Genomic DNA, 20,630 nt, shown 5'->3' with positions numbered 1-20,630 from the left:
TCTATTGCTGAAATGGTGCAAGGTCGTTATTAAGTTGTAGAGATAAACTAGGGCTCTGCTTTTATTGATTCTTGATACGCCTGTGAATTTGGTAGAGATTTTCTCATTAACTCACCTCATAAATCCGTTGCAACTGTGTGTGTATGTGTATGTATGTTTGTGTGTGTGTTCATTTAGTTTAGATCCATATAATCTATAGAATAGCTCAATAAATTCTTGTTTCATTTATAAAGAAGTATTGTCTTGTGTGGTGTATTTTAAGATTAAACTTTGCCCAGATCCTGTGCTACCTAGCCTGTAGCGTATTTAAATTATCTTTCTGTTTATATTATCTTGTTCATGAAGTAAACTTAAACAGAATTTTAAGGATATACTGAATTTTAAGTTCGGTAGACGAACCGTTGATGAATTATAACTAAATTTATTTGGACTCCGTTCAATTAAAGCAATTCGAATCTTTAGATTTGATTCTTCTCAAAATAAATGAGCTAATATTTCCTTACAATCACATGATGGTGACGTCATCGCAGCATCGAAGTGGCCTATGAAAGGGAACATCTAAGGTTACGTATGTAACCCTGGTTCCTCGAAGGAACAAGACACTGCATCGAGAATGATTGGGGAATGCCCCCAGCGTGACGTCTCTGAATAATGGAACCAGGGTTACATAACTTACCTTAGACGTTCTTCTTCAGGAACTCGAGCTGCATCAAGAATGATTAGGGAACGAGAATGCCCACACTGCCAGACTTTCAAATCTCTGCCTAGTGTGGAAGAGCACAGCTAAACCAAGAGAAGGAGACAGGAGCCTGACAGAAATTTGGGACAACCCGTCCAATGGCCAAATTTCAGAAGGAGTGAGTCTTGACCCCCAGGAGGAGAAGGGAGATCAGAGGACTCGAGGCTTAGGATAGCATCCTGATCACCGCTTAGCATAAGCTTCTTCTGGCCGGAGGCCTCAGCCTAGGCTCACCATGGAGGAAACATGTAACCAGAGGGTTTCTGCACACTGACTGGCCACCGAGAGGGGCACGTTAGGCCACCATGGCTGCCTCGTAGACCTTCAGGGTGGAGTGGGTCAACCCTGCAGAGAGCCTGCAGGAACTCAAGCACTGTACCAATGGGACAGTTAACTGGGTCGAGCTGACAGTCTCCGCACCAAGAAGTGAAAGCTTCCACTTCAAGGCATACAGTTTCCTCATTGAGGGAGCTCTGGATTGGTCGTCGTCTGCTAGGAAGACTAGACAGGATCTGTGAAGCACACTTGGTAGGGGCTCCCAAACCGCCATGTGACCTCCTAAGGGAACCAGTCTCGCGAGACTGGCCTCTGGTGAACCGAGAGCCACTAGCTCGGTGCCCTGAAGCGGTGGACCATCAGGGGACGACCATACTAGCTGCTCTAGAGACCTCTAGCAACGTTTCTGGGCTGTAACTGAGAGAATCAACTCGCATAAAAACTAAATGATGTGCCCGGTGAGAGAGCATTCAGCAGCAGCGAGTTGTCTCAGAGGGCGAAGAAACGGAGTGTGCCCGGTGAGAGCGGAGCGCTTAACAGCGAGAAAAGCACAATCAGCCCCACCGAGAGCCGACTGCGCGAGCTCCACTCTTCATTGATGCTGCTTATTATAATATTAGGCACAATATGCTTGTGTAACTGGTGCTTGTGCAACTGATGCTTGTGCAACTGGCGAGCTCATTGATGCCTTTCCACATCAATCTCCTCAGAGAAAGACAGGCAGCGCATCGCACACTCTCATCGGGGAGAAAGAAACGCGGGCTTCCGAACCCCCGAGAGTGGGCGCTGGATCTGGTGGTTAAGGAAGAAGATAGGGACTTGCCTGTCTTACATTCTTTCTAGCAGATCCGAAAGCGAATCCAGTGAGCACAACCACCGCTCCGCTTCAGCGAAAGCGGGCTGGCATGCTGGGGGCTTTCCCCAATCGTTCTTGATGCAGCTCGAGTTCCTGAAGATATTTTATTAAAGTCGGCATGAAACGGAAGTAGCTATTATCTTTTTTTCTCTACTGTGACGTCTATCCTAGTGAAACAGCATTTGAAATGAGAGGGCGGGACTTGATTTAATTATTTGGGAATTGATTAGATCGTAGGAAGTTGGGGCATTGCTGACAAAATGGAGGCAGATCTGAATGCCAGTTTGCAGTAAGTTGTGAGGAGATTTCTCTCCACTGGATTCACCGGTGACTCCCTAGCATGAAGTAATGTTTTATTTTTAAAGGAAGATGACAATGTGGACAATCGACGGCATAGCGTGGACACACGCATGTGTGAGAGAGAGAGAGAGAGAGACTGACGGCCTGAATGACCATCTGGTAAAGTCGTATTTATTAAAAATACAAAAAAATGTTTGCAATGTCCTAAGAGTAATGTTGTGGTAATATCCTAATATCCGTTCAACTTTTAAGGGTAGTGTAATCCTCCATGGCTTGCATCAGCACTGGTCAGTGCATTGATTTCTATAAAGTGAAGCAGCTTTCCCCCCAGCGTTTAGCTCTCATGCCACTAGCTCCGCCATTGCTCCATAGGCCGTGACTGGAAGAGAAGATTCATTGTGAGGGAGGTTAACAGTTTTAATTAAAGATTATGAGGATAAAGATTTTTTTATAACTTCATGTACACTTCTGCAACACTTTTGATTTTTTTTTTTTTTTTGTTACTTTAAAGTCCACATCAATTCAAAATTTCATTCATGACTTTTTTTACTTTACAATCTCACATTGCTAGTCTTGATGTGAACAATTAATCTGTGCTGTTAATCAGTTAATCAGCTGAAAATAAAATGTTTGTCTTGGTAATCTTTAAACAATATCTGAACATTTGCTTTTGCTATCAAATGGCATTTCTTCTCTGATGTAATACAATAAACCTCTTCTGGAGAAGCATGGAATAAGGTGCAAAAAGTTATTTTTATTTTTATTTTTTACACATTCATACTCCTACTTAATAGAATAGAACTAATTTTGCATCACATTTGTAATGGAAGTGTTCAAAGAAAATCCAAATGTTGTAGTTTGCATGGCACAGTTACACGTTCCACAGGACCATGATGTTTGTTTTTCAGGATTGGTCAGAGTAATACTGGTTTCCTGTTCCACCCTCTTGACGGCCCTAACTTCAGCATGGATTCAGTGGGAGTGAATGTTATTGAAACTGCAGCTCTGGGGAGACCCTTCCAGCTGGGGATGCTGTATGACTGCAGAAAAGATGCACTAATACCAGGTATCAAAGCAGAATTAAACCTTTTACTTGACAGTTAACAACTTTTCCTCAGATCAAAGTAATGTGTTGTAAAGGGAGTGTGACATATTGAATCCTACAGTTTTATTAAGTAAATAACTGCAACAAATTTATTCAAATAGAAAAAAATGCACTGGAAACATATCCTTGTTCACTGCTCATCTCTTCTCAAACCGGATTTTTGTTTGTCTCGTTATCTTCTTATAGCTCCCCATGTGTCAAGACCTTAATCATGTCTCGAACATTGGCAGGGGGCAGGCCAAGTTATCAGTGGTGGGCCGTCATGGTCAGCAGGGCCTTCTCTGGCCCTATAGAAAATACAATTGTATTATTGTACAATTATTTAGGTATCATTTTCATTTGTGCAATGTCCACAAAATGGCACATATGATTAGTTTCATTGAGGTTGAACTGGAATATCCTACATAAAAACTAGGCCCAGCACTACAGACAAACATATAAGTGCTATAACAAGTCTCAGTTAGGTTAACATGTAGCATAGGCTTTTAAATAATATTATAAATAAAAAGAAAACCGATAGAATAAACAAGAATAGAGCAGGTTAGTATGGAAGCAGATTAGTCTCAAATATAATTCACGCAAAAAACACGATTCACAAATGCGTAGACAATTTCACATGCATGAAACCTAATTCATGTACACTCAAAAAAAAATCACGTGCGTGAAAAAAAAATATATATTCACAAAAATCAATTCACATGCGCAAAATAAAATTATATATTCATAAAATACATTTCACAAATGCAAAACACAATTCGTAGATATACAACTGCACAAAAACCGTTGAATGTTTAAAATGTACGAGTGTCTGAATGTACAAATCGTCATTTACTACGAATCCACTCGGATTTGTGTATGTGTGTTTTTGAGACTTTCCTGGCAGAGCTCTCTTACCTCGTGGGTCTGTCGTACTCTTTAGCCAATCAGATGCGAGCTTACCATTCAACCAATCATATCATAAGCCACTGAGAGTGCATTCAAGGAGCATGATTCTGCGCACCTTTTGTGCAATATGGATTAATTAGAACGGAAATTAAGCCTTTACATCAGTAATCCAGCATGGCGAATGAAGAACAGGAAGTGCGGTTAAGAGTTTAGTTTATATAATAAAAGTCTGAGTTTACACATTTTATCGTTTACACATTCAATCAAGACAGTTTTTCTAGTTAGAAAACTAGTTAGAAAAAAATACAGTTGTAACAGGAGTAATTATAAATTAAACTGCAATCAGGTTAGTAAAAAGAAAGTAACATTTTGAGAGTTGTGAAATTATAATTCTAAATAATCTTGTTTTATAAATTGATGTCTGTTAGGTCAGTGTGTACTTTCTTACAGTAATGCATTTTAAAACATGTAGCCTAGTAATTGTTAACCACTAAGTTGAAGCAATGTAGTTCGATCAGGATAAACAACATCAGATATTTAGAAACATTTTTTAATTTGTAAATATATTGTGTGTACATTGAAATGCATCTTTCTCTTCTTATAATTTAGGAATATCTAAAGCAGTATATTCTTCAGTGACTTCATGATCGTTTAGTTCATGTCTTGGAGAGACAGCCAATGAACGTTGACTACCTAGAGTTTATTTGCAGACAGGAACTAGTATTTATTAGTGCCCTGGCTGAAATGGTACATATGTCAGAGGATGTAATGGTAGCAGAGATGTATAGTAACGAAGTAGAACTATTTCACTACTGTACTTAAGTACTAAAAAGCGGTATCTGTACTTTACTAGAGTATTATTTTTTTTCTCCTACTTCCACTTTTACTTCGGTACATATTTTTGCTGAGTTTAATACTTTTACTCTGATATTTTTTTTTTATGTGCTGCATCGTTACTCGTTACAATTATAATAATGTTACGAATCATTCCATTACAAACCACTGCCAGAACTGTAGATGGCAGATTTGATGAAGCTGCCACATCATTGAGCGAAACAAGCGATTAAGAAGACTGCGCGTGCTGACTGAACTGCTGTGAAGAGAGAGATGAACACCGAGCCGAGCCAGATAATGACTCGTTCACGAGTCAAGAACCGGTTGCATCGGTTTTCGGATGACCAGTAACGTTAGTTCTTTCTGACAGTTCGATTTAATAAACCAGTTGAAGAAAACAGTTCACCGATTCTTTTGCGCTCGATGCAATGGCGTCATTGGCGTTGACTGCACATGGGCTCATAACATTAACACAGAATCAGTTCAGAATCAATCACCAAAAGAATCAGTTCGGTTCAGACGCTCTGTGTGTCGGTTTGCTTCACGCTAAATCACACATGCGCAGTATCATCAGCTCCTCGGTTCACGAATCGGACGCGTCTGACAGAAACGGTTCTTGACTCGTGAACGAGTCATTATCTGGCTCGGCTCTGTGTTCATCTTCAGTTCTCTCTTTACAGCAGTTCAGTCAGTGTACTGTTTGAGTCAATGAATTACTCCGGGATATTGGTTTGTTTTAACTCAGAGGGAGTGTCAGACACATTAAACAAGTTAACAGCTTAATTCATCTGTGGATTAATGCGTATTGGAGACGCGAACTGTTTAAAACGATTCAGTTCAATTTGGTGAACTGTTTCAAAAAGATCCGGTTACATCGAATGATTCGTTCGCGAACCGGATATCACAAACTGCTTTGTTTTTAACTGTCTTACAACAGACACGGAAGAGAAGACAATGCTGAATAAAGTCATAGTTTTTGCTATTTTTGGACCAAAATGTATTTTCGATGCTTCAAAAAATTCTAAATGACCCTCTGAGGTCTTACGGGTTTGAAACAACATGAGGGTAAGTTATTAATGACATCATTTTGCAAATTGGGCTAACTGACCCTAGTAACCCTTTTTTGTTTACAAGAAGTTACAGTCAAAGGAATTGTTATTGTCCTTTAGGTTAATCATATGAAATAGTAAAAACAATATGTTCAAACTTTTGACTACTTTCTTTAATAGCTACATAACACAATACTTCTACTTTTACTTTCAGTACTTGAGTAGTAAATTTTAAAATAGACTACTTGCAATACTTAAGTACAAAAAATGTTGAATACTTTAGTACTTCTACTTAAGTGTGGTGCTTAAAGAGCACTTCTACTTCTACTCAAGTCACTTTTTTGATAGAGCACTTGTACTTTTACTCAAGTATGGTTCTCTAGTACTTTATACATCTCTGAATGGTAGCTCTTACAAATCTGAGCAACCTTATACAGCGTCTGAGGGATATGGAGTCTTTGGAGCAGGTATCTGTAACAATGGAGCTGGAACCAGGACAGGGACGTGGACGTCCAAGAATTTCAATTTCTACGATCAACCTTACCCATCTAATAGAACTCGGGCTTCCAACCCAGTCTATTGCAAATTTACTTGGTGTGTCTCGTGCAACACTGTTCAGGAGGATGAATGAAAACAACTTATCTGTGAGAGCTTTGTACAGCACATGAAGATGAAGAGCTTGATGCCCTTGTCACAGAGATTAAGACCTCCATGCCAGACGCAGGATATCGTATGGTTCGAGGTTTCTCAACCATCTCCTTTTTCTCAACTATCTTTTTTTTTGTCATCTGACTTGGCCAGTGAATCTTGATGTGCTGTCTATAACAAATGTTGATATAAGGCCTGAAGATAGTATTTCAAATGTCTCAAGTAAAGGGTCAAAACATAAAGATCACTCTTCTGTCCTTTCAAAGGCTTCCAGTATTCGTTATGTGCGTTTAAAGGCAAAGGCTGAAAGGTCTGCACTTTTACACTCTGCAGCTGCTTTGAGGAAAAAAGCATGACATTGACTCTAAAGAAGCAGCCCTTCAAATGGAAAAGCAAAGATGAAAAGGAAAAAGGAACAGCTAGAGTTTGAGGCCAAATTGGCTGTTGCTACGGTTAGATTGTCTGTGTTTGAAAATGTGTGTGGTGGTGAAGATGTGGATGAGAATGGAGAGGATGCCATGAATGCCTATCTTCATACTCATTTGCAGAGGTGTCAAGTAACGAAGTACAAATACTTCGTTACTGTACTTAAGTAGAAATTTGGGGTATCTATACTTTACTTGAGTAATTATTTTTCAGCCGACTTTTTACTTCTACTCCTTACATTTTCACGCAAGTATCTGTACTTTCTACTCCTTACATTTAAAAAAAATAGCTTCGTTACTGCTATTTCATACCGGATTGTTATCGTTCAGAGAGAGAAAGAAAAAAACCCTATCCAGATAAATCGCGCCATCAGGATGGAGTGAATTTGATTGTGGTTGGATGAGAAGTATACACATATACCATTCCGACACCCTATTGGTCCATACGCGATCCATCACACCTGCACATGACACAAGTCACATGACACAAGTCACATCACACTGCATAGACAGTTTTGGTTTCGTTTATCAAAAAATATATTTCTTAAAAGTAGGTTGGAACCAGTAGTATCCGATCGCCTCAGAGTCAGTCCGCTTAAATTTCAAATGAAACCGGCGTCAGTCCGGTCTCCTCCCGTCTTTCAGCGCGCTCTTCAATCCGCGGACCGCGGTTGAGCAGCGCGAGCTCAAACAGAGACAGAGGACACAAGGTGTGTGTTTACCGATAGATTGTTAGAATATCTGTATCTGTGAAGTTCTTTGTCATAAATACAGTTTACAAAAGGTCACGATCAGTCGGTTTCTCATCTAGTGTAAAGTTTTCGCTTGTCACCGCTAATCACGAAACAGCTGTTACACTTATTTAAATATACTTCATTTAATCATACGTACATACACTACTGTGCAAAAGTCTTAGGCAGTATTTTCACTTAAAAGAATGGTGTTCAGCCAGTTATTTCCAAACATTCATTTTGCCATCGTCAAACTGCTTGTGCATTCAAAATCGCACTAGATTATTATTAAAATTAATGGCAAACTACTGTTCTACTGAGACATTGCAGCAAAAGATATAAATAACTGGCTTAAAACCCTTTTTTGGGGTGAAAACACTATTCTTTCTTTTCCATAAGACTTTTGCACAGTACTGTATTTTAAAAACGAGATTGTTGCTACTTTATAAAGAATGAGCATACAGTCATTCACAGAACTGATTTAAGACAGTGACAGACAGCACTCATCTTAACTAAATATCAGAGTGAGTGACAGAGATACAGTAGAAACATTTTGTGTACTTTTGTATTAAATAATGACCCAGATTGTGAAATACATTTATTAGCCTTAGATTAAGGGAAGCACAACTTGGGAAATGAGAGCATCCAAGGTGAAAGCTATGGATTTATTTTAAATATTTGTAATGTTCTTTAATGTTATCCATAGTTTTTTTTGTAGTTCTTTTTTTTTTTTTTTAAGTATCGGTTCAGGCACGTTGAGGCGCCAGTACCATTTTAAAAGTATCGAAAAGGCACTGGACCCTACTTAAAAGTTATTATTTATTTCTCACTACTGGCTCATTTGCCAAATGGGTGCTTTCTCTTCGTCCTCCACAAATTAAGCTACTGTAGGTAGTTGGGTAGTGAGACGTTTTAATAAATTATCGTTTGCGATTAATGACGCAAATGACAATGTTGTGATATCTAGGCTATAGAGCATCACAGTCCCACCCACAGCTGGTGCCGGAACTAAAAATTCAATGCAATTTCTGCATTAACATTTGGGGTATAAGCCATTAAAACGTAACCATACATGGTAGACTTAAAACCAGCTACGGCTGTACTAAGCAACAGTATATGCTCATATAAACGTAAAAAGATCATGGGGGCACTAACCTTGTTTTGATCTAAATGCCTTTTTTCGGTATGTCTTGGCTAAGTACTTCATTACCCACAATCCTGAACAATCCCACAATCCCACAGTGATGCATCTGATTGGTGGAGCTCGTATAACAGTCTGGTTAAACCCCTCGAAGGTCCGTGAAGACTGAAGATCATTAATAAAAAAATAAAAATAAAATAAAAACCTGTATTGCGTTTTTGCACGGTAGACTTATCAGTGCAATCATGATCTCCTTGGCTGCCATTGAGAGTTTTGCAGGGAGGTTGGTAACTTTAGTTAGCATTATCGTCCACTTTAGCTAGGCTACTGTAGCCTCCATATGAAATGAGTCATATAAAGCATTTTATAATGCCACTGTCAAAACAATATTTAGCCTAGACATACCTTTTTGTGCATTTACTGAACATTTGTGTAATGGCAACGACATGTGTTGACAACTGAGCAGTGATTGCAGTCAGATACAAAGCACTGCACCATTGCTGACGTTATCGTTAACCACTTTCACACACGCACACAATATAAAATACACGATGATAAAATAAAAATCAATACACAATACATACATAAAACACTATTTATTTACACGATTAATACTGAAAGAACTGCTATTACTGCACATTCACTATATAAAATAAAATTCACTGGAGGAAAAAGTTCACGCGAGCGGCCGTCATCAGATTTGGATGTCGCTCAAAAGGCTCGTTGCCTCGTTCGCAGTTGTGGCTTCAGTCGAATTCAATGGGGCGCGGTGGTTTATGGGATGAGTAGTTCCTGCGCTCGAAATGAAAATATGTACACAGTCTTGTACCTTTGACTTTTTTTGGATTTTGTCTTAATTTTTTCACTTGAAATGATATGTTATATCCTTATGAGTTCAGCCGTAGCTGGTTATCCTCACACATGCTCTAAAACTCTTTAGATACGGATTTTTCCGAAAGTGAATGGGAGAAATGAATGGGAAATTTACTTCCGGCACCAGAGCTCTCTCGGGCTGTGGGTGGGACTGTGAAGCTCTATATCAACTTTGTAACTCGTTACCCTCCGAACACTGGACATAGCAGACGTATGTACCGAATACAAGAAGCTATCAATCAAGAAGGTATCAGGATTATGAGTTATTTTTCATTTTTAGTTTTTGAATAATCACTTAGATTAATCATTCATTTTGACAGCACTATAATGTTTATTGTAAATAGTCAACCACACAAGAGTAATTGTTTTAGCCTGCACCAATGTTCTTGTCCATTGCCCTCACAGAGTCCTGCAGCTAAGCTTGGATGTACATTTACATTCGATTCAAGGTTATTGATGACATGCCTCTGAAGTTTGACTTTTTGCACCATTTTTCAACTAGTCATCATATCTCTAGCTCTTTAATGTATTTGCATTATACTAAAATGAGTTCATTTTCAATGGGCATATATGTGGCTGAAACAGGTAGCCTAGTGCATCCCAAATTTTTCAACATGAACATTTTAATATAACATTATAGTCATTATGGCCTTTAGAAAGGAGGAGGTGGGGTAGTGCACAATAGGCCCTTGTGGCACGGCCCAAGCTTTTGTTCTTAATGGCATTTTTTTTCCTTACATTACTTTTTACTTTTATACTTTAAGTAGTTTTTTAAACCAGTACTTTTACACTTTTACTTGAGTAAAAAGCTTGAGTTGATACTTCAACTTCTACAAAAGTCTTTTTAAACCCTAGTATCTATACTTCTACTTGAGTAATGAATGCCAATACTTTTGACACCACTGCTCATTTGAAATCACAAACATCAAGTTATGCGAACACAGTTCCTGTCTTGCAACTTCCTAAAACTGTCTCTTTCCAACGGGACCATTCTCTGCCATTGGCTGTACGGCCTAGGGAAAGGCCGCATATTCCACAAGCCCAGTCTTCTGACAGATCCAAACTCACCAACGCTTCAACAGCAGGGTTTCAACCACTGACCTCACAAGGGAGTACATGTATGCAATCACAGTAGCACCATCATTCCCCTTTTGAGAATGTTAAACACCATACTTTGTATGACCTTATGCAACAGCAAACTAACATAATTGGTCAGCTGGTACAGAACCAAGCCTTAGCCTCTCTTCCGCCACGAGCTATCCCAGAGTTTGATGGTGATCCACTTAAGTATGCTGCCTTCATTAGAGGTTTTGAGCAAGCAATTGAAGGGAAAACTACAGATAAACAAGAATGTCTTTATTATCTTGAACAACATACCAGAGGGCAGCCCAGAGAATTGGTTCAGAGTTGCTATAACATGTCTCCTGGGCATGGCTATGAGAGAGCAAAGAATCTATTGAAAGAATTCTTCGGAAAAGAAATAGAAATTGCTGTAGCTTATATTGAGAAGGCTATGACGTGGCCTACAATGAGGGTTGATGACATTAATGCTCTGCAGTCCTTTTCAATCTTTTTAAGGGACTGTTGTAATGTTATGGAAGATTTACAGCATATGGAGCAGTTGAACGTGCCATCCAATCTTCACCTGATAATGATGAAGTTGCCATATAAACTGAGGGAAAAATGGAGGTATGTCACTTGGGAGCTACAGGAGCGCCGTGGCTACAGAGCTATGTTCCCAGACTGTGTGGCCTTCGTTGAGCATCAGGTAAAGATTCTGTCTGATCCTCTCTTCGGTGACCTACAGGGTACACCAACAGACTCTTCCTCTAAACAAAAGAGTAGACATACCGGAAGAGGTCAAGGGACTGTTGCTGCCATCAATACTGCCTTAGGATCAACTACATCAGCAGCTTGGTACCAACAGCACAGAGGGCCAGCTTCACAAAGGTATGAAGAAGAGTCATGCTGTTTTGTAAGAGTCAGCATTCAGTGGAGAAGTGTTCACAACTTGATTAGATGTCACACAGGGAGAAATTGGAGGTTTTGAAGGTGGGCAGAGTGTGTTTCAGCTGTCTGAGGAGAGGTCATATGAGCAGGGACTGTGACAAGCCTTTGACTTGTGATATATGTAAACACAAACATCCAACTGTCCAACACATTAAACTTAAAACACATGAAGTGTCAGTTAACAATGCATCTGTGTCATTGGAGACATGTGGCCATACTTGGGCCGGAAGTGATGAATGTGTTCTGTCTATTGTGCCTGTACAGGTGAAGGCCAAGTCCGGGAGCAAGATTATGAACACCTATGCCTTTCTAGACCCTGGGAGTTCAGCTTCTTTCTGTACTCAACATCTCATTAGTAAACTGAATCTTTCAGGAGTCAAGACTAGCATTCTTCTTCGTACTCTTGGCCAAGAGAGGTCTGTAGACACATTCTTGCTTAGTGGTCTTGAGGTGTCTGGTTTGAATGAAGAAAACTTCCTTGACTTACCTGAAGTTTATACCCAGAAGACCATGCCTGTGAGCAGAAATAACATTCTCACTCAACAGGACCTAGAGGGATGGAAATACCTCAAAGGCATTACAATTCCCAGTCAGGACTCTACTGGGGTGGGTCGTGAATGGCCCGCTGAGAGGTGGTGAGCCGCATCAAGGCAAGAAAGAACTTCCTGAAGTCACTGTCAATAGGATATCAGTCGCCAAGGTACAAGACTTATTGGTTTACCAATACAATCAGGATTTCAATGAAAAATCAGACCATGTTTGCCTTTCTAGAGAGGATCAAAGATTTATGCAAATAATGGATTCTTCAATTCAGCTTGATGAAGGACACTATTGCTTTGACTTGCCATTTAAAGGAACACTACGACTTTTTGGGACTTTAGCTTATTCACAGTATCCCCCAGAGTTAGATAAGTCCATACATACCTTTTTTCATTTTTTATGTGCGTTCTGTAAGTGTTATTTGATGCACCCACCGCTAGCCTAGCTTAGCACAAAGACTGGATGTAAATGGATAATGGTAGCATACAGTAGTAATCCCAATAAGTGACAAAATAATGCAAACATTTTCTTATTTACATTTTTGTGATCTGTATAGTCACAACGTGTACAAATAACAAGGCTATATGAGACAGAGACCATTTTTAATCGTATAAATACTGGGAACTATATTCTCACTAGGCGTAGGAGCGCAGCTAACATTACTTGGGCGGAGTGATTAGCGCAGCACCCGAGACGCACCGTGGTGAGGAGCAGAGAGTTCGCTCAGAGTTGGAGTAATAGAGTCAGCAATTACTAGATAGTACATTTATAGTGTACAATCATGGGTATTCACTGTATTGTAAAGAGCTGCGACAATAAACAGGGGAGACCAGGTAATACTATGATGTTTCATAGAATTCCAACCAAAAATGCTGACCTGATGAATCGATGGCTACTTGTTCTGGGTATAGTTCCAAACACACCTGTAAACACCATCACAAAGTATTTTGTTTGCTCTGAACATTTTACTGTAGACGACTATTTTGAAAAAATGCAAGTTGCCACACGGACCATGAAACGTGTGCTAAAGGATACAGCCATCCCATCAATAATAAAGACAGGACAAATTGGATCACCTGTTGCTGCGGTAAGTGTTCTGTTATGTTTTGAGATGACTAACATTAGCCATACTGTAACAGTGCCATGCTAATGTAATATAACCTTAGTAGTGACACGATTACGTGAATAGGGGCTCCGTGTATCCCCTTTATTGTTATTTTTGTATTGTCATGAACATACTGTATAAAGGCTAAAGATGTCATCTTGCCAAATAATTATAGCATCGCAAAGCAGCGTCTCTTAAGTCTTCGCAGGAAGTTCAAGAGGAATAAAGATTATCATCAAGAGTATATAGCTTTCCTCTCCGAAGTCTATAAGGGTTATGCTGAGCTTGTACCACATCAGCAGTTGAAGCGAGATGACAGCAAGGTGTGGTATATTCCCCATCATGGGGTATACCATCCAAAACAGAAAACCCTTCGAGTTGTCTTTGACTGTGCTGCTGTGTATAAAGGAATTTCATTGAATTCTCAGCTGTTACAGGGGCCTCACCTCAAAAGCACCTTACTTGGCGTACTTACTAGGTTTAGACAAGAATGAGTAGCGCTGATGGCAGACATCCAAGCCATGTTCCATCAGGTGCTGTTAACTCTAGAGCAGTGGTTCCCAAACCTGTCCTGGCGTACCCCCAACACTGCACGTTTTCTTTGTCTCCCTAATTAAACACATCTGATTCAACTCATCAGCTCATTATCACATGGGTTAATGAGCTGATGAGTTGAATCAGATGTGTTTAATTAGGGAGACAAAGAAAACGTGCAGTGTTGGGGGTACGCCAGGACAGGTTTGGGAACCACTGCTCTAGAGCACACAGACTTTTTACTTTTGAACATTGGCTGGGACGCCAACATACCTCATGTCTTCTCCAAGCAGTGGTCTAAATGACTGGCTGATCTCCATCATATCACCGATCTCACTGTGCATCAAGCCAAAGGATTTTGGAACACCTACTGTACTCACCTGCAGTTGCATCACTTCTCCGATGCCAGTGAGTATAGCTACGAAACAGCATCATATCTCAGGATGGAGAATAAGAGAAATCATGTCAGTATTGCTTTTATCTTGGGCAAGGCCAGGGTTGCTCCTTTAAAGCAAAAAACAATTCCTTGCCTTGAGCTGACTGCTAATGTCCTGGCTGTCCGGGTGGACAACATGCTGAAGAGGGAGTTGCAGCTGGATTTATACCCATCAGTATTCTGGACAGACAGTACAACTGCTTTAAAGTATATTGGAAATGAGATCAGTAGGTTTCATACATTTGTGGCCAATAGGGTGGGTGTGATTTAGAAATGAAACGAATGTTGCACAGTGGAGACACATTGGCACAAAACTTAATCCAGCAGATGAGGCCTCCAGGGGTCTAAGTGCTGAAGAATTTCTTGCATGCAGGCGGTGGCTGAAGGGACCAGAATTTCTCTTGAGGGGGAGGTGGAATGGCCTAAGACCATCATGGAACAACCTCTAATCTCTTTGGGTGACCCGGAGGTGAAGAAAGATCTACTGGTGAATGCCTTTGTATCCTATCGTCCACTGAATGCAACAAAGGTGTTTTTAAGTTAGTTTTCAGATTTTAAGAAGCTGAGAACATCTGTGGCATGGATGTTCAGACTCAGAGATTTGCTTCTAACCCTGTCCAAAAGGAAAAAGGTTCTTGAAGCCTCTAAAGGCATTGGCCACGATAATGGAGGCCGAAGAAGCGACTACCTCTATGCCGAAATGCAAAGGGAAAAATTGGCACTTCATGGACAGCCACTGACTGCAGGTGACCTTGAGAGGGCAGAACGTGCCATCATCTGTTTTGCCCAGCAAGAAAGGTTTTCCGATGAGATTACAGTTTTGAAAAACGGAGGATCTGTCAAAAGAAACAGTGACCTCTACTAATTAGACCCAGTGTTGGAGGATGGATTGCTGCATGTGGGAGGAAGGCTTAGTAGGGATGCAATGCCAGAAATTGAAAAACATCCTGTCATTCTTTCTAAAGAGCAGCATGTGTCCAAACTCATCTTAAAGTATATCCATCAAAGGCTGGGTCACGCAGGTAGAAATCATATGCTCTCTTCTCTTAGGAAGCAATACTGGATTACTCATGCCAATTCTGCTTGCAGGAAGGTCATCTCTGAGTGTGTAGTTTGTCGCTGCCTCCATGGAAAGACGGGGGAACAAAAAATGGCTGACCTACCAATAGAGAGGATTGTGCCAGACTTACCTGCTTTCACAAATGTGGGAGTCAACTACTTTGGGCCAATTAAGGTGAAGAAGGGCTGGGGCAGAGCAAAGTGCTATGGCGTTCTGTTTACCTGCATAGCGAGCAGGGCAGTTCATCTCGAAGTTGCTTATGCTTTAGACACTGACTCATGCATAAATGCCATTCGCCGTTTCATGTGTCGTAGAGGTCAGGTGACACACCTGAAATCAGATATTGGCACCAACTTCTTAGGAGCTGAGCGGGAGTTAAGGGAAGCCATTGCTGAGTTAGACCAACAGAAGATTCAGCATGTCTTTCTGCAGAATGGTCTGATATGGTCCTTTAACCCTCCAGTTGGGTCTCACCATGGAGGGGTTTGGGAGCGTCTTATTCGTCTTGTGAAAAGGGTCCTTTCTTCCTCGTTCAGACTCCAAACACTGGATGATGAAGGGTTAAAACCATTCTTTGTGAACAGACATACCCTGACAAGAAAGGCTTCATTGGCTCGGTGCTGCTGAAAACAAAAAAACGGGTCAGTTGGAACAGCCAGTTATAAAGATCTGCCTATTGATGGAAGTCGAAGTTTCACAGATGAGGTCCTGACTAGCTGATCTGCCTACAGATGTCCTAAGCTCAAGAGAAGAAGATTGTACTTAAAGTTGCTGTTGGTAACTTTTGACGCTCTAGCGGTTAATAAACAGAACTGCTTGCATCCTGCGGAAGAACATCTTAGCCGGAGCTACTTCTCTCTGTTTTTGTCTTTTGAAGAATCACAAAGGTACTGGGTTACTCCGCCGCGGTACCCCCGAACCAATCTAAAATAGTCAGAATATAAAAGTGATTCAGGACAGGCTACAAACATGGTTTGGAAAATGAATTCATGGTGTACTCGCTTATTATATACATTTTGTAAATTTTGAGCACAAAAAAAGTTACAGACCGCAGCTCTGATTGGTTGTTTCTTACCGGGAGCGGTGTATTTCTGCAAATGGCAATAGGACCACTGGGAGGAACCAGAGGAGCTTGTTTTTTTCACAGATTATCTGTCCCATATTTAACTGTCAGGACATATTGACAGGTTTAAACAAATATGTAAAAAATAAATTTTTACCTAATAAGTTACCTACTGATGTTTTAAGATTATCATTGCACAAATGGCTCCTTTTAGTTTAAAATTTGTAATTTGGGTAATTGTGGTTAAAGTAAACATTCACAATTATGGGGCCATGGTGTAGGAGCCATTTATATATTCACCTTGTCTGGATAGGTTAATATTGCTACTATTATTCTGGCCACGGGTTGGGAGTGTTGCACTCTGTGTGACACGTCACTGGGAGGTAGATATATTTACAGGTGTTGCAATTGGTTAGGAAAGGGTGAGAAACACGCAGTTCTTACCATAGCCGAGAGCACTCAGGTTACCAACAGCACTTTAATATTCAGCACTGGGTGAAGTATCATTTAGTATCACTCAGGTTACCAACAGCACTTTAATATTCAGCACTGGGTGAAGTATCATTTAGTATCACTCAGGTTACCAACAGCACTTTAATATTCAGCACTGGGTGAAGTATCATTTTATGTAAATGATCCCTTTTTTACCTTTATAATAAATGGTAACACCACCCAAAGAGAGCTAAAGTTTGGACTCAGAATTTTCTGCTATGCGTTGAGAACACCATGCCATCTATGCCGAGGCTTATAGGATAGCCTCAACAAGAACAGTTAAAGCTTTTAAAAAAAAAATTTATTGTAGATATCACTCCCTCCAGGAAATAAAAGAGACCGTGGTTCTGGTTACTGATGGATTTATTTCACTTGTCATCCTTATCTTAGCCATCTCATTCATTGTCAATGAATTCCACCGTCAAACTACAGTATGACAATGTAAAGAAAAACATTCACATAAAGGGGGGGTGAAATGCTATTTCATGCATAGTGAGTTTTTTTACACTGGTAAAGAGTTGGATTCCCATACTAAACATGGACAAAGTTTAAAAAATTAAGTTGGACGTTTGAAGGAGTATTTCTGTTCCAGAAATACTCCTTCTGGTTTGTCACAAGTTTCGGAAAGTTTTTTTCGAGTATGGCTCTGTGTGACGTTAGATGGAGCAGAATTTCCTTATATGGGTCCTAGGGCACGTCTGCCGGAAGAGCACGCGCTCCCGTATAGCAGAGTACTGAGAGCAGAGGCATTCACTGATCAGAGCGAGAGCGTCGCGAAATGTCACAAAAGAAGTGTGTTTTTGGTTGCCAGGCCAAGACAACCCTGCACAGATTACCAAAAAAAAAAAAACAGCATTAAGGGACCAGTGGATGGAGTTTATTTTTACAGAGCATCAACGGAGTTGTGCAAGTGTTTGTGTTTGTTCCCTGCATTTCGAAGATGCTTGTTTTACAAACAAGGCCCAGTTTGACGACGGATTTGCGTATCGTTTATTTCTTAAGGATGATGCAATCCCAACGAAAAGGGTCACGATCGTGTGTTGGAACCGCAGGCGGTGAGTAAAACTGCTTCAAATATCTCTGCCTTCTTGTTAGTGCGTCCGCCTCCCATGCAGAGACCCGGGTTCGAGCCCAGCTCGGAGCGAGTCGTTGCTGCTGCTGCTCTCGTTCAGTTTCAGCCTCGGGATCTGATTCTGGATCATAAATAAACGGCTGAATCTGACTGTTAGCCATGGTTTGTTTTGGTTGGTTTTGTCCTCACGGTAAAGTCACAGCTTCCAAACGCTTTCAACGCAAAAGCCTACTGGTGCTCGTGATTCTTTAGCTCCGCCCCCACATCACGCCTCCAGCAGGTCGTGTTTTTCTGGGAAAAATCGGTACAGACTATCTTTCTCTTATGAATATAATAAAACTAACAACTTTTTGGAGTTGTGAAGGATGCAGTACTACTCTATAGGTACTCAAGATTAACAGGATATTGAGTGAAAACGAGCATTTCACCCCCCCTTTAAAGAAGTAAATACACATATATTTGGGAAATACAAATGTAATACACATACCTCACTGGCTGCATATAACCAAGAGGGAATGAGTTAACTTGAAAATAACCGATTCAAAAAGCAAAAACGAAAAACATCTTCTTTGCTCAAACATGAGTAACTGTTTTTTGGACAGGCCTATTAAGGTAGACTGGCTTGGAAATGCATTTTCCCTGGCTTTCTAAGGACGCTCGCTAATTAACAGTTTCACCTTTCGATACACAGTGCTCGTATACACCTCTGTCACTCTTGCCAATCTCCATTGGTTACGCGTAGAACCATCCTCCTGCAGGATGACAATTGCATTTCTCTTCTCTTTCTGCCATATTTGTCTTTGCTGAAGATTAAGGAGATACTCCTTTTTCCACCTTGACCAAAATTTGTTTGCCAAAAACTGTACCTGACGCCATCTCTTACGTAAGTATAGATCCTGACTCACAAATTCACCTGGAGGTGGGAATATTATGTTAGACTTTATCATAAGAATATGATTGGGCGTAAGACGTTCAAGGCTTGTTGGGTCATTTAAATGATTGTCAAAGGTCTGCCATATATAATAGCTATCATTTCATATAGAAAGGTTCTGAGCAAGGCATATGGAGCCAGAAGAGTCTCAATAAAGATAAATGCACACACTACATTCACATATGCACACACAGGATTCACAGATGCACACACATGATTCATAAATACACACACAAGTTGCACAAATGCGCACAAAATTCACAAATGCACACACAAAATTTAAAAAGCACAGAAGATTCACAAATGCATACAAAATTCAGAAAAGCACACAAAAATCAGAAATACACACAATTCAGAAATGCAAACAACATTTACAAATGCACTCAAGATTCACAAATGCACAGGACAAGATTCAGAAATGTATTTCTGATGCACACACACATATATCTTGATTCACAAACTGCTTGCGGTCTGTGAACTTCACTGCATTTGTGTGTGAATTTTGAGACTCCCTTGACTTGGCTCGACACACAAATGCTTTTTTTTAAACAGGGAATGATCAGCAACCAATCAGAAATCTCCTTTCTTTTAGCCAATCACAAGAATGCACCCCACGGGGGATTGTTTACTTATAAACCAATCACATGAACGTGTTCACGCAGCAATTGTATTAAATTGTATGAAAATACAGATGTTTAGATTACAATTCAGGTTTATTTTTTATTATTTTTTACAAAATATAAATTTAAAAATGTCTCAATACATATAGCCCAGTGACTGCAGAAAAAAAAAAGTTAACCATGGATTCATAAATTTGCAATAGGCAATTATTTCATTTTATTGAAATATTTTAATGAAAGTAAAAAAAAAAAAAATGTTTAAACCTTTTTCAATATTTAAATATATCTAAATATTCTTTTGGATGCAATATAGAAGTCACTTTAATTATAATATTCAGTCCCTACATGAAGAGAGAGTCAGTGGTCCGCTGCGAGAGGAAAGTGGCTCTCTGGCTGCGAAAAGTGGGTCTCCGGCTGTCGTTCGCTTAGGAAAGTGAGTTGATCGCTGCGTGAGGAAAGTGAATCGTTTCTCTCAACTTCGCTGCTTGAGGAAAGTGAATCGTTCGCTGAGGAAAGTGAGTCGCTCGCTGGGTGAGGAAAGTGAGTCATTCGCTGCGTGACTCGTGAGGAAAGTGAATCGTTTGCTGAGGAAAGTGAGTCGCTCACTGGGTGAGGAAAGTGAGTCGTTCGCTGCGTGACTCGTGAGGAAAGTGAATCGTTTGCTGAGGAAAGTGAGTCGCTCGCTGGGTGAGGAAAGTGAGTCGTTCGCTGCGTGACTCGTGAGGAAAGTGAGTCGTTCGCTGCGCAAAGTGGGTCGCTGGCTGCGCAAAGGGAGTCGCCGGCTGTGTGAGGTAAGTGAGTCGTTCGCTGCGTGAGGAAAGTGAGTCGTTCGCTGATTGGCTTATAAGTAAACAATCCCCCACGTGGGGTGCATTCTTGTGATTGGCTAAAACAAGGGAGATATC

At 40.4% G+C, this 20,630-nt stretch overlaps 1 protein-coding gene across 1 annotated transcript in view; it reads left to right on the top strand.

Moving 5' to 3' along the window:
* LOC113077931 (stonustoxin subunit beta-like) overlaps positions 1-20,630 on the top strand; it is a 38,777-nt gene that overhangs the window by 327 nt on the left and 17,820 nt on the right. The window contains exon 2 of the mRNA XM_026250202.1: positions 3,080-3,237. Coding sequence (XP_026105987.1) covers positions 3,138-3,237 — 100 coding nt within the window. The 5' untranslated portion in view covers positions 3,080-3,137. The remainder of the gene's footprint in view (positions 1-3,079; positions 3,238-20,630) is intronic.

This window comes from Carassius auratus, unplaced genomic scaffold (genome assembly GCF_003368295.1).
Source record: "Carassius auratus strain Wakin unplaced genomic scaffold, ASM336829v1 scaf_tig00023542, whole genome shotgun sequence".
Taxonomy (NCBI): domain Eukaryota; kingdom Metazoa; phylum Chordata; class Actinopteri; order Cypriniformes; family Cyprinidae; genus Carassius; species Carassius auratus.
The sequence above is the reverse complement of the archived record's forward strand: the minus strand, read 5'-3'. Positions and strand labels throughout refer to the sequence as shown.